Source organism: Muscardinus avellanarius (assembly GCF_963383645.1).
Source record: "Muscardinus avellanarius genome assembly, chromosome: X".
NCBI classification, from domain to species: domain Eukaryota; kingdom Metazoa; phylum Chordata; class Mammalia; order Rodentia; family Gliridae; genus Muscardinus; species Muscardinus avellanarius.
In genome coordinates, this window is record NC_137792.1 from 9,082,727 (window position 1) to 9,108,812 (window position 26,086).

The 26,086-nt window shown below is 39.0% G+C and overlaps 2 protein-coding genes across 4 annotated transcripts in view; both read right to left on the minus strand.

Annotated features, from left to right (window-relative positions):
* VEGFD (vascular endothelial growth factor D) overlaps positions 1-5,435 on the minus strand; it is a gene marked incomplete at both ends in the record, with an annotated part of 30,999 nt that extends 25,564 nt beyond the window's left edge. For all 3 annotated transcript variants that reach the window (XM_080718634.1, XM_080718633.1, XM_080718632.1), the window contains one exon: positions 5,346-5,435. In XM_080718634.1, the coding sequence (XP_080574760.1) occupies positions 5,346-5,435 (90 nt within the window). The remainder of the gene's footprint in view (positions 1-5,345) is intronic.
* A 1,033-nt stretch (positions 5,436-6,468) lies between these two features.
* Positions 6,469-26,086, minus strand: part of PIR (pirin) — a gene marked incomplete at both ends in the record, with an annotated part of 99,926 nt that continues 80,308 nt past the window's right edge. Inside the window, 3 exons of the mRNA XM_080719107.1 lie at positions 6,469-6,584; positions 12,199-12,265; positions 19,717-19,799. Coding sequence (XP_080575233.1) covers positions 6,469-6,584; positions 12,199-12,265; positions 19,717-19,799 — 266 coding nt within the window. The remainder of the gene's footprint in view (positions 6,585-12,198; positions 12,266-19,716; positions 19,800-26,086) is intronic.

Genomic DNA, 26,086 nt, shown 5'->3' on the forward strand with positions numbered 1-26,086 from the left:
TACTTCAATGTGATGAAGATTATTGGTGGTTTTCTCTTCAGCCAACCCATCCAGCATTTCAGGTGATAATGATGTCCCCTTTTATATGTTTTAAATCTGTGCTCTACTCAAACACCTCTGTTCCTATTTTGCCTTAAGAAACTAGGGGGAAGATGGGTGTGTGATAGGCTTGAGTGGCCAAACAGCCCCAGATCTTCTAAAATTATTCTCTGAATAACTCCAACAGTACAGATTTCTGAGATCTGTTACAGTCCTTTTATCATAGATTTCCAAGATTAAGGGCCCAGTGTCTAAGGAAACAACTCAAAGTTTTTATGGAAATTAGTGTATCATTAAAAACAATTCAATTCCCTTCCTACAGCCTCCAAGAGAGGGGTATATTTCTCAGCTCTATTGATGATGGGTCATGACATCTGCCTTGATCAATGGGCATTATAAGACATCATATAAACAGAAGCTTGAAAATTACATATGACTTCATGGTTTTCCTACATTTCTACCATCAAACAAGCACATGAATCTCTAGCCAACTGACTGAAAAAGAATGAGAGACACGTGGAGCAGACCATATTGAACCTGTGACTTGAACCTTTATCCTCTGACTCCCAACTGACTCACTCACAGAGATATGTGAGAATAAAATATTGATGCTTTAAGTCAGTGAAATTTGGTTTGTTTTGTTACACAGCACGACTATGGCAATAGCTAACCACTATAACTATATTCCAGTCATCATGTAGCATAATCCATTAGGAAGGAAGAGGATCTTTTCACAAAACTTTATCATCTATTCTGTCCCAGCCAACTGGTACACTGACTAGTGCCCAACCCCCAAGAGCTAATTCCTTGCTCCCACCACAGCCTCTGCCTTCTTCACTTCTTTTAGGGCTCAGAGAAAATGGAACTGAATTAAGAAAGTCTCCTCTCTCTCCATTATCCTGTGTTCCCTCCTCTTACTTGAATTTTTTTTTTGCAGCACTGGGGATTGAACCTAAGGACATTCTACCTCTGAGTTATACCCCAGCCCAATTTTATTTATTTATTTATTTATTTATTTATTTATTTATTTATTTATATATTTTGAAACAGAGTTTTTCTAGGTTTCTTAGAGTCTCACTAAGTTGCTGAGGTTGGCCTCCAATCTGTGTTCCTCCTGTCTCAGCCTCCCAAGTACTGGGCACACTCCACCATGCCCAGCTTGATATTCTTCAGGCACTTATCTGGCCTGTGAGAGATTTGCATAATGGTCTCTTCCACAAACCAAATTTGAAATAAAAGTTCTAAGAGAATTGAAACAGTGTCTTATTTCCCATACATTACCAGCCTCTAGATCAGTGCCTAGACGTGGGTGCTCAATAAATACCTGATGAAAATGTAATAAATGACTTATCTAATATTGGAAAGTGCTAATGAGAGTTAAGGGAGATTCTTTACAATGTAAGATGGCTCAATGAGCCAAGGCTTTCACGATGTGGGCGTTGGGGACGCACTCGGAGCATCTCTGATTGAAAAATGCCCTAGTGTGGTGGTAAGGACTGCCAGCAATCTAACACATGGTTCATCTCATTCTCACTTCATTTCTGTTTCATTCTCAATTGCACAGCATTCCCGCCCTCTGCTCATTTCACATGGTAAGAAGAGGCTGCGTCTAGAAATGTGCTCAGAAGCAATCTTAATATCATCTGTGTGCCTATTTCTCTAGCACATTTTATCCAATTGTGGCCATAAATATGTCTGGGAGCTCGGGATCTTTTAAACCTCAAGTTCTACAGGGAATTACTAATGTATTAGAATCTATATTTTCATCCAAGAGATTCTCTTTGTAAGGGGTTTATAGTAAAGGTTTATCCAGCCTAATAAGGATGTGTGTGTGTGTGTGTGTGTGTGTGTGTGTGTGTGTGTGTGTGTGTGTGTTTGGGGATTGAACCCAGGGGTGTTCTGCCTCTGAGCTAGACCCCCCCTATGTTATTATTTTTTAATTTTGAAATAGTATCTTGCTAAGTTGCTGAGGGCCCCCAAAAGTAGTATGGTTGGCCTTAAAACCTTGATCCTCCTATCTCAGCCTGCCAAGCACTGGGGTTCCATATGTACACTACCTTGCTTGAGTCTAAATAAGGATTTTTAAGTTAAAAATAATTCAAATAGCCAGGCATGGTGGCATACTATAATCACAATATTTGGGATGCTGAGACAGGAGGATGGCAGTTGGAGGCTAGCCTCAGCAACCGAGAGAAACCTTCTGCAACTTAGCAACACCCTATTTAAAAAAAATAATATGGCTAGGGTGTAACTCAGGCCAAATCCCCCTGGATTCAATCTCTAGAACCCAAAATAAAAAGGTCATACAAAGATGTTCTATATTCAAGATGTAAGGTTCTATTATGTCCTGGGTACCAACAATAATGCTGTAGGAATATAAATCCTCAACCATCAGTTAGTTATAAGTGACCTCACTAAGTAGTAGCTGAGGCTGTCCACGAACCAGAATCTTCCTGTCTCAGCCTCCCAAATGCTGGGATTACAAGCGTGGGCCACCACACCTGGCTAGCATAGGCCTTTTGGATCTCTCAGAGAATATCTGTTCTTAGAAAGTTAATAGCTAGCTCAAAAGTATATTGGATGGATTTGAGTTGAGACTTTCAAACAGATGTGCCTCCGTTCACACGTTCCATGCATTGCTGACCCCAAGCAGCTATCCTGCTGAGCGCATGTGGCTACACTAATGAAATTAGGATGTCTTATACTCAAGTAGCATTCATCACAATTGTCCAGAGCACCAGGAGGTGTTTGCATGGTTGCTACAGGAAAAATTGAAGGAAATGTTAGTCCAAGCTGAAAAAACAGGACAATATTCAAAGCTAGAAAATGAGGACCAGGCCAGGGAAGAGGGACAACTTGGGACTTGGCATCAATCATTATTTTGGAAAAGAGGTTGTCAAAAGAGGGAAACCAGGATGGGGAAGAATATGCCCATGGACCTAGTACTGAGAAGAACCATAAACATTTCTTATAATAAAATTTTAATCTCTAAACATTTTTTTATCTCTAAAGGCAAAAAGGAATATTCAAACTCCAGGATCATAAACCATTACCATCCTAAACAAGCTTTCACACTAAATTGCAATTTAAACAAGAAGGATATGAATGTTAAGAAACATTTTTTTAAGCTTTTCTTTTAGGAAAATGGCGAGGAAAAAGAAAACTAAACCAAATAGAATATACATCATCACCCAGTCACATCTATGTCAAAGCTTCTTTTAACTATTGAGAACCTTTTCCTTCATATCAGAAACAATTTTATTGACCTAGGGCTGGGTATATAGAAGTTCAGTATATAGAGCGTAACTTTTTTTTTCTAACAGAGTTTCACTGTTGCTGAAGCTGGCCTCAAACCTGTGATCCTCTTGTCTCAGCCTCTCTCAAGTACTGGGATTATACATATGCACCACCATGCCCAGCTGTAGCTTCACTTCTTAAAGGGATTTCTGGTATATAAGAGAAAAAATGCAAAATAGTACTAGAAAGCATATACGTCTCACTTTCCATGTATAAGGACATGTTTTCTGTTGCATTCAAATTTGGCTGTTTTCCTCCACTGACCCATTAAACAAATTTATATATTAGCAGTAAATTAAAAAATTAATACTTCACTGTGTCAAGGCCATATAGGTAATCCTTTAAGAGTGGAGCTATCTAAAGAATAGTACTTATTCCCAACAATTCAGTCTCCTCTCTTGTACCCACAAACACATATACCCCCACACACTTTTTTGGTGTGGGGGAGTGAATCCAGGCACATTCTACCTCTGAATTACCCCCCAGCACTATTTTATTTTTTATTTGGAAACAGGGTCTCACTAAGTTGCTGGGGGTCTAGCTGAGTTGCTGAGGTCAAACTCAAACCTGCGATCTTTCTGTTTCAGCCTCTCAAGTACCTGGATTACAGGTGTGAGCCACCATGCTCGGTATAAATTGTTATTTCAAAAGTAAAATGGAAACATTTCAAAACCCGATAATCCCAGCTCATCTAAAGGATTCTCTAGTGCTGTGGACTCAAAAACAAGCTGGACAGTCCAAAAAATAATGTACTTGCTTCCAACAAGTTGGCTTTTTTTTTCTCCTGTTACTTTTGCTTAAATTTGAATTTCTTTTTACCTGAAATCTGTCATAGAGATCCACCAGAGCTGGTGGCAGCAAGGTGGAACTGCATACTATGATTTCCCCCGTGAGCATTTGGAATTCGAAAAGTTAGAAAGGTTTAGGCTGCTAGACAAGTTGACTACCCTAACACAGTGTTATCCAACTTTTGTTTATTATCAGTCCCCAACACTCCCCAGTCACCAGTGCCAACCAGGATTCTTTTAAGACTATTGTCCCTGTTAAATCTTAATACATATATGCAGTATGTCGGTTTATCTATCTGTGCTTTACATATCAGAATTTCTATCCCCTGTGAGCCAATTTCCCCTCTTGGCGGCGCTATCATCCCTGCTGGAAATGCTTGTTGCAAAACAACAACTACAAATATTCAAGCCCACATTTAATTGTCTGTTCACGGCCAGGCATTTCTAAATCAGTCATGATTTAGCATCACTTAAATCAAAATAATTACACTGGGATCATTTTCAAAATAAGAAGTTTTACAATATATGATCTATGAAATACATAAAATTGAGTGAAATATTGTTCAAGCAGTCAGTCACATCCCAGCTATTTTTTTGCATTACTCTCAATGTGTTCATCTCTATCTGATGCACATGGAAGCAAAGTTTTGATTACTGTTAAATTTTATATGCGTTTCAAAAAGTGAAAAACCCAAACAACTTCTGAGAAAACATTTTTTTCTTTTTGCTGGATGGGGGCAACTGATAATTTGCAAAAACCAGATAGAAAATGCTCATACAAAGCTTCATGATTTTCAGTTCATAAAAGAAATGAAACAACCTTTGCGACTCACAAATAATCTGAAAATAAATGGCCCCCTGAAATTCTGTGTGTCACAAAAACAAACGAGTGCTTCATTAGACAACCCTATGCAATCTACATATACAATTGGGAGAAACTTCTCTATCTGAAAAGGCTCCAGAAAGCTCATGTTCTATTATAACTAATAAAATCCCAAGCCCCCAGCCCCCAAACTCCAGCATTTTTCAAATATTTATGCAAAGAAACCCATTATTAAGCCTAAGAAACAGAAGTCACTAACAGATGCAGGACATAGCCTAGCCATTAAGAGTGTTCTGCATTTTTAAACTGCTTCAGAAATAATGAAGGCAAAGAAAGAAGGTCTTCTCTATAAATCAACAAAAAGAATTTCTATCACATTAAAATCCAAGCTCACCTACCTTCACTGGTCCATGTTCATTACTGAAGCCCTGTACCAGCTGCACATAAGTCACCATGAAAATATTCACCACTGCCCACTCTCTGTACATTTTGAATATTTTAATATCCACAGATTACTAAGCAGTTGACATCAGGCAGCTAGAGAAAATGGCTTCAAAAGGCATTCTCCAGAAGAGGCAAGTTCGAGCCCCCAAAACTTCACATGGAAAAACAATCAGTTGTGATCAAAATCCAATTAAATGACTCCAATTAGGCAAGGTACTCTTTGCACAATCCTAGTGGGAGAGAGAGAGAGATGAAAAAAAAATTTAAAGTGTTCTCATGCTCCAAAAAGAATCAGGAGGATTACATGTCTTCCACCTCAAGTTAGAGAGCACTGTATATTCACTGCATATCCAGCAATTTATAAAAATCTCTCTACCCTATGCCCCAGGTTCTAGTTGCTTTGTTGGGAGGTGGCGCAGCTTCCAATACATGCAGCTACAGAAAGCTGGAACCCAACTCTGGATTAAAACTTTTTTACACAACCTTCATGGAAGCTTGCAGAAGCATGTGTCTTAAATCTGACACAGATTTTGGCAGAAAATGCAGAGAACTCTTGGCTGTAATCCTGTTGTGTCCCTACCAATAGCAGGGCAGTTTTCAAAACAGACTCAACTGCTCAGGGTCGCTGTTATTTCAAAGCAGATAACCTGTAACATGAAACCCCAGCACATGGCCTTGATAGTTGTACTGCAACAGAATGGCTTAGGAAGAGATCTCAGACACTCACCTATCTGACGCCAGTGACAGAGAAACCAATCAAATGTGCTTCAAAAAATCCACACGTGCACAAAAATAACAAAACATTGATACACACGTGCAAAAAGGCAAACACACATAGAAGGACTTTTGTAACAGAAGCTTAATAGCTTAGGTCAAAATGAAGGACACTGATATTTTAAAGAAGCAACGATTAAGTTTATTTATACGTGCCAAGAAATCTCCTACATACATTGCCACAAAAAATCATGTTATCGTTTTAATGTGGAATTCTTTAGAAGTGCCAGCCAAGTCAACTTTGTAACTCGAATGCCTCAAATGGCAAAATTCAGGAAGCGTCGAGACCTCCTTCTGCGCTCTTCACTGGTTTCCAATCTTGGATTTCCATGTTTTGGCCATTTCAAAGCCATTTTTCGCATTTCTGAAATCGAGAATGGCCTCAGAAATTTCTTCGTTGGTGTTCATCACAAATGGACCTAGAGTAGAAACAGATATTCAGCAAGTTCTGGATGGCAAGATTTTCCTCCATTTTTGTCTGTCATTCTTAATTTGAGATCGAATTAGGCATATCTGTACAGTAAAAGTCTATTTTCACAGTGTTCAATCCCAGAAGACTGTACTACCAGTTTCCTGGTTAGGATTGTTTGTGTGTCTGAGTCTATTTTACTATCAAGATCACACTTTACATTAATAAATGCAACTGGATCTCACTCATCCACTGCAGGTGCCTCACTGGCAATGAGAACTTTTTATTCAAAATAGTCTTAGATTTGGTATGTGTGTATCTGTGGTGGTGTATTGGGGATTGAAACCAGAGGCATTCTACCTCCAAGCTATACCTCCAGCCCTTTCTTTACATTTTTATTTTTAAACAGGGTCTCACTGATTTGATGAGGGTCTCACTTTGTTGTTAAGGCTGTCTTCAAAGCTGTGGTCCTCCTGCCTCAGCCTCCCAAGTACCAGGACTACAGGTATGCCCAGGTTTGTTATCTAACATTAGCAAATGTCAAAGATTGAACCACTGATCTAATTAACTGGCAAATCTCTCACAGTTTTGGGATCTAAGCAGCATATTAGATCTAAACATCATTTAGGCTAGATACTAGTATGATGGTTTCAAGGCATTTTGAAAATCAGCAGTACTTCATTGAGATTAAACAGAAGACTAAAAGCTTTCAAGTCAAGAAAGCATCACTGGGATTTTATTCCCTAGGGGGTCAGCAATTTTTTTCTGTAAAGGGCCAGACAGTATATATGGTAGGTTTTTGTGGGTCAAATGATGTCCATTTCAACTACCCAATCTTTCACTTTAGTATAAAGGCAGCTATAGACAATAGGAACGTGACTGGCCATGACTGTATTCCAATAAAACTTCATTTATGAAAACAAGAAATTTTGTTTATGAAACTATAGCTCATGGTGCCATAGGTTGCCAAGCCCTTTGCCTAATCCCTGGATTTGAACTCTGATCTTGCTAAAATTATACAGGAAGTTCTCCCCTGATTTACCAGAAGGAAAAGTATCAGTGTCTTCCATTTTCTTCCCATATTGTGGGGGCAGAGGGCGCAGTGGACTGCCTCAGGACCAGCTCTTATCACTGGCAGTGACTTGAAAGCATCTGACAGGCTTGTCCATTCAGTGCATTTATTCTACTAGCCTACGGAGGTTTTCGGTATTCCTTTTATTGAACTTCGTCTCCTGAGGAGCTTTTTCTGGGAGACTTTTATTTAGATCTAAGCGTATTTCTTAGCATTAATAACACATCCAAACTTCTTAACAATTGTTAGCAGATCGACAAAGACTTGGTAATCACTACAATTTAAAACTTGAAGCCAGGAGTGGTGGTGTATGCCTGTAATTCCAGTACTTGGGAGGCTGACAGGAGGATTATAGGTTCACAGCCAGTGTCAGCTACTTAGGGAGGCTCTCAGCAACTTAGTAAGACCCTGTTTCAAAGTACACAATAAAACAGAGCTAAAGGTGTAGCTCAGAGTTAGAAGGACCCTGAATTCAATCCTCAGAAACACACACACACATATATGTACACACACACACACACACACACACACACACACCACACCACACGACAACATAGATTAATATGCCTTGCTGATGTTGAGAGGCATTTGCGAGGTTGTAGGAAACAGAATGCCAACCAGTAGAAAAAGTTCAGAAGGCGTCTAGATTCACTCGCTTGCTCACTGGTTATTGAATGCACATTCAACGACAGGCATTGTGCTAGGAGCTAGAGACATAACGGTGAAAAATGAATGACAGACTCTGTCCCCTGAAAGACCTCAAGTGTATCACACAGACAGACAGAAAAATAGTAATTCCAAATCTGGGATGCATGGAACAATAAAAGTATGTAAGAATCTATAGCATCAGCACAGAAAGGGGAGGAGGAGGGATCTGGGGAAGGGTCCACAGAGGGACTGATGTTTGCACAGTTAATATGCAAGAAAGAATGACAGTTTTAGGATTAGCATGCTGGGGGAATGAAGGATAGAGTCATAATGCTGGAAGGAAGGACTAAAGGGGAAAATAGAATGGGGATCTGAGATGTAGGCAAAGGCCAGTTTCTGTGGAAAAAATAATGGACTTGTTAGGCATGGTGGTCTATGCCTGCAATCCTAGTACTTGGGAAGCTGAGGCAGGAAGATACCAGTTTCAAGGCCAGCCTCAGCAATTTAGCAAGATACTGTCTCCAAATTAAAATAAACGAGGGCTGGGGGTATAGATCAGAGGTAGAATGCCTCTGGGTTCCATCCCCAGTACAAAAGAAAAATTTGGACATCAAAAATTATCGATGGGTTAAGTTGGGAGTAATGTGATCTGGTTTATCAATTTTTTTCATCACTGGGGATGGAACCCAAGGACATTCTACCTCTGATCACACACCCAGCCCTATTTTTTTAATTTCAAAACAGGGTCTCACTGAGTTGCAAAGGGCCTCACTAAGTAGCTAAGGCTGTCTGCGAACTGTGATCCTCCTGTCTCAGCCTCCCAAATGCTGGGATTAAAGACAGACATGCGGGCGCACATTAGATTTATCATTTTTACAGGAGACTTAAAGGTAGAAAAGCTGTGTGGTCTGCATGGCTGAGTCAATGGTGGATTTGTTAGGGGTAACTGACCTAGGACCTAGGAGGCTCTGGGGAGAACAAGTTCAGTTTTGGATATTGTGACATGGTGGTATTAAAGACAGTAAAGTGGCCTTTGGTCCACTGTTGGTATTATGGATCTGGGGCTCATGAGAGAAATTCTATCTGAAAATTCTCATGAGAGAAGGTTTGGATAGTATTAGGAAGGAAAAAATGAAAGAACCTTTGTATACTGAATAAACAAATATGGGATATAACTGCATCATAGTTCCCACATCCTATGACAACCTGTGCCTAATTTGCAGGCACATAATTAAGAACACATGGTGTCAAGGGGCACAAGGCATTAGTTGCTCCACAAAAATAGTGCTAGCTCCCAAGTAGTCTGGAGATAAACATGCGAAAGTAAAAGGAAAACTGACATTCTGAGCTTTAATAAGTTGAAAATAAAATAAGCCAAGCATGGGAAGGAGGGATGGGGAGGGAATGGGGTGGGGATCGGGTGGGGGCTGACTGGGCGATGTGTGCATGTATGTCTACAAAAGTTTTTTGTATCCCACTATGATGTATGAATACAGTGCACCAATAAAAAATTAAAAAAAAAAAACGAAATGCTTGTTTCTTCCTTTTTTTGTGTGTGGTACTGGGGATGGAACCCAGGGGCATTGTACCTCTGAGCTACACCCCCAGCCCTAATTTTTTAGTCCTTTTATTTTTGAAACAGGATCTCAGTGAGTTGAGAAGTGCTTCGCTAAGTAGCTGAGGCTGTCTGGGAACCGTGATCCTCCAGTCTCCACCTCCCAAATGCTAGGATTACAAGTGTGCATCACCACAACTGGCCCCTTGTTTCTTAGCAACTGATATTTCAAGAGATGTGTCTACTTTGTCTGGTTAGTGAGAGTTTCTGTTTGCAGGCACAGCTAGTGTTCTCTGTGTTCTGAGCCAATGGAAGAGGACTCACATACACAAGTAGAGGGTGACTGGGGGCAGTCACACTCTTCTTGTCTGTCACCTAATTCAGTTGGACTCTTGTTTTTTCACTACTTTTGCATAGGAGACTGTCCAATTTAAAAGATTTCAATCTCACACATCTTTTTCCTACCTAAATTCTAGCTTCTGTAGATAGAGATGATGGGCTACTCAGTTTGTCCACAGCCGTCCTTCATAATAACTCTTTCAGTGCTGTTAGGTCAAAGTCAAAGGAAATACAAGCTGTGAACCTCTGGAGTGACAATTGGAATGATGCACAATGGACATCACAGACTTCAGGTGCAGAGGGTTTAACTTAATATTCCCATTATGTTATTAATAGGACGAAAATAATAAAATTTTTAAACAATTCTTTTTCTTTAATTTTGTGATCAGCTGGGTTTTTTTCTGAAAACATTGTATCTGGGAATTCATGCCAAGCAAGGTAACAGAAGGAGATTTTAACACATGTTGAATTTAATAATTACAGATGTACACATATGTCATGTTTTATAGGCATGCATCTAAATATTAAGTTGGACTACAATGCAACAATAAAAAGTAACGTAAAAATAAAAATAATTATTAAGTTGGAAACTGGGCATGGTGGCACACCTGTAATTCCAGTACAGGAGGATCATAGATTTGAGGCCAGCCTCAGCAACTTACTGAGATTCTGTTTAAAGCAAAAAAATAAAAAATAAAAAAAATAAACCAAGCATGGTGGTGCATCTTTGTAATCCCAGTACTTGGGAGGCTGAGACAGTAGGATTGCCGGTTGGTGGCCAGCCTCAGCTACTTAGTGAGGCCCTCCGCAACTTATTGAGACCTGTTTCAAAATAAAGAATAAAAAATAGGGCTGGGGGTGTAGCTCTGAGGAAGAATGCCCCTGGGTTTAATCCCAAGTACCTCAAAAAATAAATAAATAAAACAAAATAAGGCTCAGGAGCTAGGATGCTCCTGGATTTATTGTGCCATACTAACAAAAAATGAATAAATGAATATTAAGCTAGGTTCTAGGTGCTCTCAGATGTTTCTCATATGGGGAAGTCAAGATTCAAAGTGTGGGAGTGATTGTGTGGGTACTAAAGCCAGAATTTTCTGCCTTTACATAATACTCCTCCTATGTCACAATTATCTATTTTTTGTGTAAGTAAACAAAGAGTGATCTAACTACTAGAGAAACTTTCAAAGTAATAGTATGCCTAAGAAGTTCACAGCTTTCACTAATATTGCAATAAAGTACAAGGACAGTATCTGCTCTAGTTTGAATACGGTTTGTTTCTTCTGCAAATCGGGCTCAAATGTGATTGCCTTCATGGCAGTGTTGGGAGGTGGGACCTTTAAGAGGTGATTGGGTAGTTAAGAGGGGTTAATGTTTTTCTCCAGAGAGTAATTTCTTACTCTTGATGGGCTAAATTACCAGAAGAGTGAGTTGCTTCAAAGAAAATATTCCCCTTGTCTTTAGTTTCTTCTGAAAGTACCCACTGGCCTTTCTGCCATGAATCAAAGCAGCATGTAGATCCTGCTGGTGCCATGGTCATTGAACTTTCCAGCTTCCAGAGCTGTGAGTTAAATAAATTTCTTTTCTTTATAAGCTACCCAGTCTCACATATTCTGTTATAGCAACGGAGAACAGACTAAGACATTATTAAAATCACTGATATTTTTGATAAAGATAAAAATGATATTCAAGTCTCTAATAGCTTCAAAGCCTTTTATAAGTTGAAAAAAGTTCTCCTAAGACAGAACACAGTAACACTATTTTATACTTCCCCCAGTTCCAAGATCAATGTCCTACACATGATATGTACTGAAGAAATGTTTCTTTATTTCAAAAAGAAGTGAATGTAGGAACAAAATCCTCATGTATATTTTCCTCTGACAATAAAGGAGAAACAACAGCCATCGATTTGGTGATAGGACAAAAAAAAATCCAGTATTTTAAGCAATACTATACATGTTCATTACTTTCAAAGAAAGTCGACTAAGAACATCACTGTCATTTTAGGCTTACCATGTTGGACAACTGGTTCTCTTAATGGCTCCCCAGCAATTAAGACAAAATGGCTTTTCTCAGGATCCTAAAGTGGACGAAGAAATTATCAAACAATAGATAATGTTATTTTCACAATGTCAGATTGGGAAAAATTGTTGACCTGATGTTCCTAATTCTGAGTACAAATTCCAAAAATAGTTTTTTGTGCAACATTCAATATGGCAATGTTTATTCCTTAAGATATTTAGTGGCAACTATAACTCAGAAGTCAGCCCAAGTCACCAAATACTAACATTTTCAAATTAAAGGCGAATTACAGAACATCTTTAACTAGAGTCATCTTCATGAAAAAACTGTGATTGAATTGGCTTACTTCGTAGAACTTATAATTTCTTACTAACAATATACTTTTTAAAAGGGAAACTGACTTACACAAATCCAAATAAAATATTTTATTATTTTGACATTTATTACTATTAATGTAAAATATGCTTCAAAAATGTTGCACTACATATAACTTTATGAAAAGAGTATCTAAGGAACATCTGCTCAAATTTCTTTCCAAAAGGACCCCATTTTATTAAAGTTTTCTAAAAGTTTTTCTTTAGAATTAAGGATTTTATTCCCCCCCAAAAAATTACAAAAGTATTCATCATAATATCAAATGCTAGTGCAGATACAGTTAAAGATATACTTTCATATATCTTCTTTGTGATACCAGGGACTGAACTCAGGGAGTTTTGCCTTTAAACTATACCCCCAACCCTTTTATTTTTTAAATTTTGAAACAGGGTCTCTCTAAGTTATCTCAAGTTGGCCTTGAACTTATGACCCTCCTGTCTCAGCCTCCCAAGTACTGAGACTATAGGCATGTACTAACATGCCTGGCTTACTTTCATATATCTTTTTTAATATTTTATATTGGTATAGTACTTCTTCCAAAAAGAATTTTGAAAATAAGACTCCAAACCTCCAATATTGTTCCAATAACATCTGATCCAATAATACCAGTTTTAGCAATGTAATTTAAGGAAAAACTTTGTTTTATATAGTATCTTCATCATAGCACTAATTATCAGAGTAAAAATTGGAAATGGTTCTCCAATAGCTAGACGTTAGTTAAATGATTATGATGTTTTTAAGAGAAAATATCATATGGCCATTAAAATTTATTTTCTCAAATATTTAAGTGTGCAAATATTCATAAGGTATTGTCAATTTTTAAAAGCCCAATTTTCTATCATTGAAATGTGGAGGAAAGTCCATTTCCTTTATACTTTTCCACAAATTTAACCTCTGAATGGCTCTTTCTCCTCTAATCTAAACCAGATCTCTTTGATGTCTTTTTCTTTTTTTCCTAAATATATCATTTTTGCTTTCCTTAGCTAGTCTTCTTTGGTAAAATCTGGTCCTCTTTATGCATGTTTTCGTAGAATGCTGATGTGGTTCGAAGTTCCCAAAGTTTCACTAGCTGTTATCTTGAAACTTCTTGTCAATGGTGACTTTGCCCATGGTGGCAAATGATGAAAATCATACAAAACCAAAGGAAATGAAAGCCCTGTTTAAGATATGAGTGCTGGTGTGGCTCTAGGTCAATGCTTTTATGGAGTCTGATGAGAAAAACTCAAAGTTAACAGAAGACTACTAGTAATACTGCTTTGTGCAGAATTATCCCAACTATAATTCTTAATCTTAGGGGCCCAGATCATGTTTTTTTTTCCCCCCAATTGGTGGACATTCTCTACGTTCCTGGTTCAGACTTAGGCCCTTTGCAGCTTACTTAAAACTTACTTTGAAAAAAATTTCTCTTGTTATTCCATAAGTATTATTGCTAAGATATGTCTTGAATCCTGCTGATATAACAATAAATGATTAAAGACCAGAAGAAAGTCCTATAACTCATTTGATGTGTTGATAACTTCCCAACTATGGTTTTCTACCTTTGTTCGTTTGATTGATTAAAATACAAAGGTTGAGATAACAGTAGGGCTTTGAGAAGGAATCTAAGGTCACGCTTTTGCCATAAAAGCATCTAACACAGTGATACATTATCTTAAAAATCACCAGAAAGAAACTGAACTTTAGCATGAGTTCACTGCATGTAATTGTACTTACTAGACTTCATTGTTTGCACTTTTGGGGCCAATGGAAATATAAAACAGCTGTTATCAGTTTTTAAAAATTAGTGGTTTCTTTTATCATGAACTTTTACACATGAATAAGCAAAAAATTAGAGTATTTGTTTTATTTCTGTCCTTCAATGGTTATTTTAATCAAATGTCCAACTTCTTATTTTAATGAGTTCCCCATGAATGGTGCCAGTTCAAGAGTGTGGTTACTCAGAAGTATGTTTTGATGACAGCCAATGAGGAACTGATTATCTATCTCAGTACACTACAGGTGACTTTGCTAATCTATAAACAGTATCCCACTGGGGATCTTTCCAAAGGAATTGAACTCAGAAAACTATAGTGATACATGACTATTTGCATATTTGTAGCAGCACGATTCACAATAGCCAAACTATGGAATCAGCCTGGTGGCTGGATAACGAAACTGTGGTATATACATAAACAATGGAATTTCACAAAGTCATGAAAAGAATATAATTATGTTTTTTTTTTTTGCAGGAAAATGAATGGCCCTAGAGAATACTTTGCTAAGTGAGATTGGCCAGTCTCGGAAAGTGAAGGGTCATATTTGCACTCATATGTGGATGTTAGAGAGAAATTGGGAAACAAATAAGACTCCAGATAAATGAGGAGAGATGACAGTAGGGAATTTGGGAAGGGACGCGTGGAGGGCAAAGGGGTGACGTAATGAAGGAAACAGTTCAAATAATGCTATGTTCATATGTGAAGTTATCAATACCAATTTCAATATCATGAATGGGAAGCAGGAGGGGGCTGGGTAGGATCTGGAGGGAAACATGCCAAATGCTGTGCGCATGTATATCTGTATCATTCCCAACCTCATTTTGATGTATAATTACAATGCATCAATAAGAATAAAATGAGATAAACTATAAAAATAAGTAGGACACTTGTATAAACATGGGCCTCAAGGTGAGCTGGAGCTTATCATATTAAAATCATTTGCTCCTAATCATGAATCTGTCAGGGCAATCGCTGCTTAGGAGAAAAGCCCAGAGCACCAGCTGTGAGCCAGAGCGACACAGGGAGCTGGAGCCCTTGAAACAGAGGCGTTGCCAGGGTGACTGTATCAGCCCAGGATTAAGTGTCCAGAGTACCCTGAGGTTGATTCCAATCTCGAAGAACTCTGAAAAACATATGTCTGTTTTGAAGCTACTGTGGTCTGGGTTTCCTCCAAGAAGTAAAAGAGTCTGGCCCAAAGACTTTTGTTTTTGGTACTGGGGATTGAACCTAGGGCCATTGTACCTATGAGCTATACTCCCAGCCATTTTTATTTTTCATTTTTGGAAAAGTGTCTTGTTAAGTTGCTGAGGGTCTTGCTAAGTTGCTGAGGCTGGCTTCAAACCTGCCATCCTCCTGTCTCAGCCTCCCAGGTGCTGGCATTACAAGCAGGTGCTACTGTGGCTCCAAAGACTCTTAAATGTAGCATATACCAAGCCCACTGCCATTGCTACTCATAAGTTCAGAATAATGGCCACAAAAAGCTATTCACCCCCTGAGTAAGGAAGTCAGGGGTCCCTGCGGGTTGGCAAGTGCTGTTCTGAGATGGGTCGAATATATGCTAAGATGAAGCAAGGAGAACTGGGGCAGAGAGAAGGTATGCTCTCCTAAGTTAGCCTTCTCTTGCTGTAGAGATTGGCCACTCTAAAGGAAACTGACCACACTGCTGGTCGATCAAGAAGATGGGCATGATGCTGGAAGGCATGGTAATGAGATGTGGTAAAAGTGCAAGAAAGACACAAAATCAAAAGCAAGCCAGGGACCAAGTTAGCCCCGCATTCCTTACTGCAACTTAGTGCAATCCCAGGTAGTCAGATCTCCCTTCTTTACGGGCTCCTCAGGCTAAAGCTTATTCTATGCTGAGGACAGCCCTGGCTTAGAGCCTGACGGAGTTGGGGTTCTTTAAGGCCTATTTCTGGTTATAGAAATTGCTATGTTTCCTAAGTCTTCAAACATAGGGTATGAATCTTCATTAGATAACATCTACGTGATATGATCGGTTATTCAGTGTTTGGATCAGTAAACATTCTAACTATTATTATTGTGTACCTAGAATGTAGCATACCAGGGAATGGCAAACTTTCTGTAAAGGCCACAAAGTTTTAGGCTTTGTGGGTCATCCAGTTTCTGTCACAATTAAATTCTGACTTTATGGTGTGAAAGAATCCATTACAGAAACAAATGGGTGTGGCTGCGATACAATAAAACTCTAGTTAGTTAAACACATTTTGATTCGCCCTTTAAATTCCTTTTATTGGTCTGTGTTAGATCTGAGTAGTCTCTCTCTCTCTCTCTCTCTCTCTCTCTCTCTCTCTCTCTCTTTTTGGTGGTACTGGGGTTCCTGGAAGCCTTTCTACCCCCAGGCTACACTCTGAGACCTATTTTATATATATTTTTTTTAATTTAGAAACCGGGTCTCTTAAGCCAGAGAGGCTGGCTTCAAATCTGCGTGATCCTCCTGTCTCCACCTCCCAAGCGTGGGGATTACAAGCATGCGCCACCACACACAGCTTGAATAGACTCTTTTTATAAAACTGTTTTGTGAGCCTATGTGGTGGCACATGCTTGTGATCCCAGTACTTGGGAGGCTGAGACAGGAGGATTGCGGGTTTGAGAATAGCCTCAGCTACTCAGTGAGGCCCTCTGCAACTTAGTGAGACCCTGTTTAAAAATAAAGAATAAAGAATAAATAAAAAATAGTGCTGGGAATATAGTTTGGACGTAGAATGCCCCTGGGTTTCAACCCTGGTAACACACACACACACACACACACACACACACACACACACACACACTAAAATAAAACTGTTTTGTGGTACTGGAGATTGAACCCAGAGGTGCTCTACCACTGAGCTATACCCCCCCCCAGCCATTTTTAGTTTTTATTCTGAGACAGGATATCACTAAGTGTCCATGCACTGGTCTGAAACACCTGTGACTTTCCTCTCAGCCTCCCAATTACCAGGATTACAGGTATGAACCACTGTGCTCAACTTGAAGGGTGTGTGTGTGTGTGTGTGTGTGTGTGTGTGTGTGTTGCTGGGGATTGAACCCAGAGGCATTCTACTTCTGAGCTTGTCTCCAGCCCTTTTTTTATTCCTTGTTTGGAAACAGGCTCTTGCTAGGTTGTGGAGGGCCTCGCTAGGTTGCTAAGGCTGTTATCAAACCTACAATCCTCTTCAATTCAGTACAGAAAAGAGACATGAAAGCTATACATAAGCCAGAACCAATATTGATATCAGATTAATTTCTAATATTACCTGGTTACACTTGGCTACCTTGGCTTTTCCTATATTACCTACACAGTGCAGATAACAAGGAAGTGGAAGGTAAAATAGAACACCAGAAAAAAAGCGATGAGGGAAGCCAGAAGGACAGGGGACAACCAGGATAGAAAAGGATCAGCTGAAACTCTTAATTCGTTAGCAAGCAGCATTTCTGTCTTGACAGACATTAGGCTACATGCAGTTTGGTTATTATTCTGTGTCCAAGTGTAGGCAGCACCATAGACAACTTTGATTTCTATGAAAAATTACACACACACACACACACACACACACACACACACATCTATACTTCTATTGTAGTACTGGGGATTGAACTCAGAGACATTCTACCCCTGAGCTACATCTCAGCCCTATTTTATTCTTTTATTTTGAATCAGGGACTCACTAGGTGCCTGAGGCTGGTCTCCAACTTGCAATCCTCCTGTCTCAGTCTTCTAAGTACTAGGATTAACAGGTGTGCATCACACACGCAGTTCTGAAAAATATTTAAAATAATTCATATTTAAAGAGGGCACGTGCCCCTAATATCTGCAAAAGGACATAAAATCCTTAAATTACAACAGGAAAGATATTGTAAAGGTTTGAACCACTGGTTAACAATGGGACTACAGATGCTTCTAAATCTCTCATTCTTTTTTTGTCTTCAAAATTGAAATGATTGATGTCAACGTCATGGGATTCTTCAGACTATTTGAGATTATGTTGAGTGTACTCCAGCCAGGCACAAGGCTCACACTTGTAATCCCAGCACTTAGGAGGCTAAGACAGGAGGATTTCAGGTTTGCAGCCAGTCTCAGCTACTTAGTGAGGCCCTTGGCAACATAGTGAGACTGTTACTAAATAAAGAATAAAAATTAGGGCTGAGGGTATAGCTCAGGAGTAGAATTGCCCTGGGTTCAATCCCCAGTACTGAAAAATAAACAGTAGTAGCTTCATATGGTTCGGGCTAATATTAAAGGGCACAGATCCTGAATTATTCATCTTTTGATGATGCTTATGAGATTTTTCTCCTATTTACTTTACACTTTATGGAACTGCTGCAAAGGATTAAGGCATTACCAAGTGAGCTGCCAGAAAAATGGGCTAAGACATAATCATTCCTGAAGTCTGCTGCATTGTATAATACCGGGGTCAGAGGGCCAGAAAGAAGCGAGGCAGGCTGTCTCTCTACAGTCACCTGCATCCTGAAAGCGCTCTCATCCCTCCTTCTCAAAGTGCATCTTTTCAGAAACTTCTGCACAACTGTCTCCCCAGTCCTCTTTATTAGAATGACACAGAGCAGTCCTATTGGCTTAATAGACAACCTTGAAAGTGAGTGACCTACTCGATGGAACGAAACAGATATAAGAAAGAAACCTGGAAGCCTAGACGAAACGCCTCTCTAGACTCCTAAAACATTTTAAAAACCACTTTAAAAGCAGAGATTTATCAAAGGACAACTATAAAACATAGCGCGTGCTCCTCTCAGGTCGACACGGGGATTATTTTCAAAGGGCTCTGTGGGATAATGCTTACGGATCTATATATTATTTCTAGAGGGCTGATTCATTTTTATTTGTGCCAAAAGAAAAATGCATCTATTTTTACAAAGGAAGAAAATGAAAAGACAAGAAAGAGGTGTCACCTCCAGATTCAAATTTGTAGGAGTACACAGTGGGGACTGAGGGCGGGATGTGGGGAAAGGAAAAAGGAGAATGGAAGAAGGAAACATTTCAAATAACACACTGGTAATACATAAAGGTATTACTTCCAGTTCCGCTAGCAGTGTGGGGAGGGAGGAGGGAAGCCGGGCTGGGTAGAATGCAGAGCAAAGTGTACCAAGAGCCGTGATCATACATTCTTTGCATCACATTGGTCCTCGTTGTAATATCTAATGGCAATATGCTAGTAAAAGTATTTAAAAATGGGGACTTTACATGACGCCTGAAGATAAGGAATTAATGCACATGAAACTTAAAACCAATAGCAACATCAGACATTAATGAAATGGACAGATGGATCGCTTATTTCCCAAGGAAGCGAAAAAGAAATCCAGTCACACCGGATATTTAAGTATTTTTCTAAACTCGTAGAAATTTAAAGGATATTACACGTACCTTGTTCTCCACTTGGACACTGTCACCTTCCCCAAGCACTGCTGTGTGATGAGGTTCTATTTTCTGCTGTGCATTGTCGGGCCCTACAAAAAAGATGATGCACTCTTTGTGGACAAAAACTAAAAGTCAACAAAAAGACGACCCACTAATGTTAATACATTATTTTACTTTTTTATTGGTGCATTGTAGTCATACATCTTCAAGGGGTACAAGATGGTAGAGGCACACATGCACACATCACTCGTTTAGCCCTTCCCCAATTCCCATCCCATTCCCTCTTCCTCCCTCCTCATGTTTGGCTTAGTGATTGGCTTTGATATGTTTGTGAATGTACATCATGTGCATTGGGAGTTTCCCTCTTTCCCCTCCCATCACACTCAGTTATTTTGCCTCCTTTACTCAGCTAAGGTTTCTCCTTCTTTGTCTAGAGTTCCACCTATGACCCATTTTCTCCCTAACTTTCACATATTAGTGAGGACACTTGATTTTTTACTTTCTGTGAGTGACTAATATCACTTGGCATAATGTTCTCCAGTTCCATCCATTTTTCTGTAAATGATGTAATTGTGTTTTTCTTTATGGCTGAGTAAAATTACATTGTATACATATCCCATAGTTTTGTAATCCATTCATCTGTTGATGGACATCATGGTTAGTTCCGCAGTTTGGCAATGGTGAGTTGTGGGGCTATGTATATAGATACACATGCATTTCTTTGGTCATTTGGTTTCCATTCTTTTGGGTAGACACCCAGAAGTGATATTGCTTGATTATCTGGTAGGTTCGTTCCCATTCTTCTGAGGATACTCATGTTAATACTCATTATAGCACACTTATTCTATATTCTATATCCTAAAGTCATCCTCAAATTGTTTAACTAAAGGGTAAATCCCTTTAGCATTACATATTCATAAGAATATTTCCTTGGGAAAATTATGCACCTCATACGAAGTAATCATACTTAGAAAAATTTTCAATAACATTACTAATTCATTTAAACAAATACTTATTAAGCACCTATGTTTGCTTAGTACTGTGAAAAAACAGAAGGTATGCAAAGCGGATTCCTTTTATACAAGTAATTCAAAATCTAAATGAAGCAAACTAAATAAATGCACAAAAAATAATTATAGAATATTTCAACTGAAAAAAAATAAATTAGTTGGATAGCTACTGAACAATACCCACTGAACTTCAAACAATACCCTGTTGTCAATACTGTTGAGAGATTTTGGAGATTGAGAAGCTTTCATCCCATCTCTACTGAGGCTCACAGACGAAATGCTACAAAAATGAAATTGACTCTTGAAGGCAACCATGACATTTAGTGAGAGAACTAGGGCTACAGGGGCTCACTCTGGCCTAGGCACCCAGGGAACTTGTTGAGGAGGAGGTCAGACCTGAACAGACCTCTGGAGGACTAAGATAGACTTACAAGAGGCACATCTGGGAAGAGAGGCACTATAGACAGGAGGAAAGAGAGTGCAAAGGAGATGCGTGGGCATTTCTGAGGAAGTTGTGAACCTTCCACCACTGCTCAAACATGTTTCCTCGATGATTGATGGAAACAGGATGGCTTAAATTTGGCAATAAAAGAGAAGAGTGTTCAAGAAGAAGCTTATTTAGAGTTGCATCATATTTTGTATCCCTTTTTTGTTCACTGAAAATTACACATCACACTGAGGTAGAGTGATAAAAATAAACATGCACATCACACTTGGAGCATTTCCCTCTGGAACATTCCTCCCTCCCCTTGCCCATACATGTCTGAGATTGACATTGGCAATTGATAGGAGAGGGAGGATGATAGAGATATAAAAGAGGTAGCTGAAATAATGCTATGCGTGTTAAATTAACAATGCATCATATATATTTTTTGTATTAGTGAAGATTGAACCCAAGGACATTCTACCTTTGACCTGTACCCCCATCCCTATTTTTTATTCTGTTTTTGCAGAACTGGGGATTGAGCCAGAGTCATTCTACCTTCGAGCTATACCCCCAGCTCTATTTTTTATTCTTCATTTGGAAACAGGGTCTCAGTTAGTTACAGAGGATCTCACTAGGTACCTGCAGCTGGCCACGAACCTGCCATCCTCCTGTCTCAGCCTCCCAAGTACTGGGATTATAAGCACGTACCACCACACCCGGCTCACATCACATTTTTAACTACAACACGGAGCAGTATTTCTATTAGTTGCGTATTACTGAGAACCCCTCGGAGCAATGAACCGTGACTTTATCTTCAACCAGTTCATGTGCCCATTATCCACATGGCTCACTCCTGGTGCCTAACTTTGTCATGTAGGATGTATCATGATACATAGACCAAAAGAAATTATAAACTCCTTCACTAGGTTTTAATTCAGTGGGCTGATGAAAGACAGCACACAGAATAATGCTGAATGGGCATTTCTCTGCACCTCTTATCAGGGTGGCTTTGCCTGATTGCAGTGGCCACTGGTGGGTGAGGAAATCTTAATTTAGAAACAAAGAGTTCAGCTCGTGCAAAGAGCTCTAACCCTAACTTTCAAGGCATGCAACTTCTGTCCATTCTCCCTGCCAATGTATATATGTATGCAACGTACAAAATGTATGGATGGATCACAGTGCTGATAATGAAGAGGCCATTGGAAATGTTCCTCCCTAGGGTAGTGCTTTCTTAGAGACACTGGGGTCAGGTTTCCAGGTTAATAATTTTAGGCGGCCCTTTAGCCTCTGGGTTATTATATAAAATACTTGAACCAGAGTCACAGAGAGCAAAGACTGATTCCATCTTCATTTCCAGGCCATTTCTCTGATATTTCACCCATCTGATTATCTCCTGAACCCAAAATAAGTCTGAAAGAAAATATATCTTATTGTTTCTGACTACTTTCAATGATAAAATAGAGCCAAATCAGATAACAAATAGTTTCCATTGGGAATCATTCCCAAGAATGTTAAATCCAATACTCCAGTTAAAGAAAATTTAACCAAAGACAATTTAATTGCAAAAATTTTACCTAAACAATTAAAAAGGAGCAAATTACTATAAAATCTATCTTAATATTATTACTCATTTTCCAGGGTGCGATTGACTTATGTATATCGCTTTGGCATATACCATCTTTCTTTTTCTTTTTCTTCTTTTTATAAGAACTGCGGTCCCATTTGCTCTCTTCCCTACATGTTCTGATATTTCCAGCATAGATTTTGACATTATCAATTTCAGATGTATGGTTAAAGTCCTCTTATCAGATAGAATTGATTGTTAACTGAAAAAGTCAAACTGCTACAAATGTTTTATTTTCTACTGGGAATTGAACCCAGGGCATTCAGCCTCTAAGCTACACTCCCAGCCCTTTTTATTTTTTATTTTGAAACAGGGTCTCACTAAGTTGCTGACAGTCCCCACTAAGTTGCTAAGGCTGGCATCGAACTGGCAATCCTCCTGTCTGGACTCCCAAGTACTTGGATTATACATGTGCCCCAATGAGCCCAGCTTTTAAATGCATTTTTAAAGCACTAAACTATGAAACTAGCCAAGATGTCCATCAACAGATGAATGAATTACAAAAGTATGGAATATGTACACAATTAAATTTTACTCAGCCATAAAGCAGAGCAAAATTATGTCATTTGCAGGGAAATCGATGGAACTGGAGAACATTATGCTAAGCGAGATTAGTCAGTCACAAAAAGTAAAAAATCAGGTGCTCTCCCTAATAGGCAGAAGCTAGGGAGAGAATGGTCATAGGAGGATCTCTAGGCAAGGAAGGAGAAACTATAGATGAGCAAATAAGCACACCCAGTAGAGGGGGATGGGAGGGGGAAGAAAAAATTCCGTAATGTACAGGATGTACATTCACAAACATATCAAAGTCAATCAGTAAGCCAAACATGAAAAAGAGGGAGGGGGAGGGAATGGGGTGGGAATTGGGGAAGGGCTATATGAGTGACGTGTGCATGTGTGCCTCTACCATCTTGTACCCCATGAAGTTGTAGCATTACAATGCACCAATAAAAAAATTTTAAGTGCCAACATAATACTTGTTATTGGGCCTTTCAGGGAACTGGAACTCAAACTGATTAACTGTACCAAGTTTCGAGGACACAGACATCAACTCTTACCCTTTGATCTCTAGGTTAATGTATAATTTCCATCACAGCTGCAGAGAAGGGACTTGGTACTAGTATCTGTGGGATCTATTAGTTTCCTGACCGTACAGTTTTTATGTACTTTTGACTTTTTCTTTTTGTCACATGCTGTACAGATTTCAGGTTAGAGACTGTCAAAGGACTTTTTGCCTCAGTAAGAGACTTGACAAAAGCCTGTCAATCAACAGCTCAGAAAGCCCTTCACGATCAAAAAAGTCAATGTATTAAAATTTACAAAGAACCGGTAACAGTGGCACACACCTGTAATTTCAGTACTTGAGAGCCTGAGACAGGAGGATCACAGGTTCAAGACCAACCCCAGCAATTCAGTGATTCTCTCAGTAACTTAGTGAGACCCTGTTTCCAAATAAAAAACAAAGACAGCTGGTGATGTAACTTGGAGGTAGAATGCCCTAGGGTTCAATCTCCAGTTCCCCAAAATATTTTTTACAAAGAGCTTTGGATAGCATTAAACATATACTTTCAAGTGAATCTAAAATAAATATTTTCCTTTAATGTCAAAATGTTAGTTTTACTCATCTTATCTCTGCTAACTTTTCATCAGAAGATAGATGCATGGCTTCACCGTACTTACCTTGACAAGTAGTTATAGGTCCAGCATTTCCTATCATTGCAAACTCTACCTGTCTACAGTCAAACTAAATTCTATCAATGTCCATTTTAAGTACTTCCTGTATTGATCAATATTTTAATTTTTTATTGGTGCATTATAGTCATACAACTTAATGGAGTACATGATGGTAGAGGCATACATACACACATTCCCCAATTAGCCCTTACCCAATATTTTAAGAGCCCTCTAAATTTCTACAATATGTCATCTCCCCAGATTATTTTCTCAACCTAAATTATAGCCTATTTAGCCCATCCCAATACACTAATTATACACATACACACAACTATTTAAATGAGGTTCTTGACATTCAAAAAATACAATTAGTTGCTTATTAATTCCTGAGATATAAACTGGGCGTGGTGGTGCTTGCTCGTAATATCCGCACTTGAGAGGTTGAGACAGGAGGATTGCGCAGGTTCAAAGCCAGCATCACTGGCTTAAGAGACCCTGTTTCCAAATAAAAATATAAAAAATAGGTGTCTGGGAGTGTATCCCAGAGGTAGAAGGGTTTCCAGGAACACCAGTTCCACCAAAAAAAAAAAAAAAAAAATGCCTGCGATCTGTGATTGGCTAGTACCATTCTATTTTGGACGGGTACTAGGGATTGAACCCAGGGGACTTTTTTTCTATGAACTACACCCAGCCTCATTTTATTTTTATTTTGAAATAGGGTCACATTAAGTTGTTAGGGGTCTCATTAAGTCACTGAGGATGGCCTCAAATATGGAATTGTCCTGTCTTGGCCTCTTAATTATTGAGATTACGGGCGTGCACCACCATGCCTGGCTGCTATTCAAGTTTTATAAGCAAGATGAAATGAGGGCAGTGAAGTCAGAAAGCATTCTCTGGATTTTCTCTACAAATTTTATAAGCTGGCATGCATTCAATTTCTGTTTCTGTTTTGTCATTTACACCCCTATCAGGGGGGTGAGTTGAAGGAAGAGAATGAGATAAAATTCAAATGAGGTCATTTGGCCTATCTCTTATTGGTTAAAGCACAGTCCTAAGAGACCAGTCTGTGAGTGGGACACTCTCCAGGGTCTAGTTTACTCTGGGCAGATGGAACTTTGCTCCAAGGCTAGAGACCACAACCCTATCCCTTGCCAGATGTTTTCAACGTGTAACCCATGGTCCAAGGGGGGATCAGATCAGTGAGTAGAGATGACTCATGTCAAGAAAAACAAGTGGATATGTAGGTCACTCTTACCCTGAGAACTGCAGAGCCAGTCACTTGTTAACTTCTGGGAAACAAGGCTATAACTACTTATTAAGACAGGTTTTGAAAACTACTTATTAATTTCCTTTGCTTTTACCTTCTATGATGTTATTTAAGCCAGAATCAATTCTGGGCTTTTTTTTTTTAGAGTCAGCAGACTAAGAAGGGTTTTCACTTTTAAAGAATGGTTAAAAGAATTTCATGACACATAAAAAATCTGTAAAATCCCATCGAATTTCATGGGAAAAGCCACCCATTTGCTTATGTATTGCCTGTACCTACTTTCTTGCTGCACAGGCAGGGCTGAGTCTTCACAGCTGATAATATACGGACTGCGGAGATGAAAATACTTGCTATCGGGCCTTTGCAGACCATTG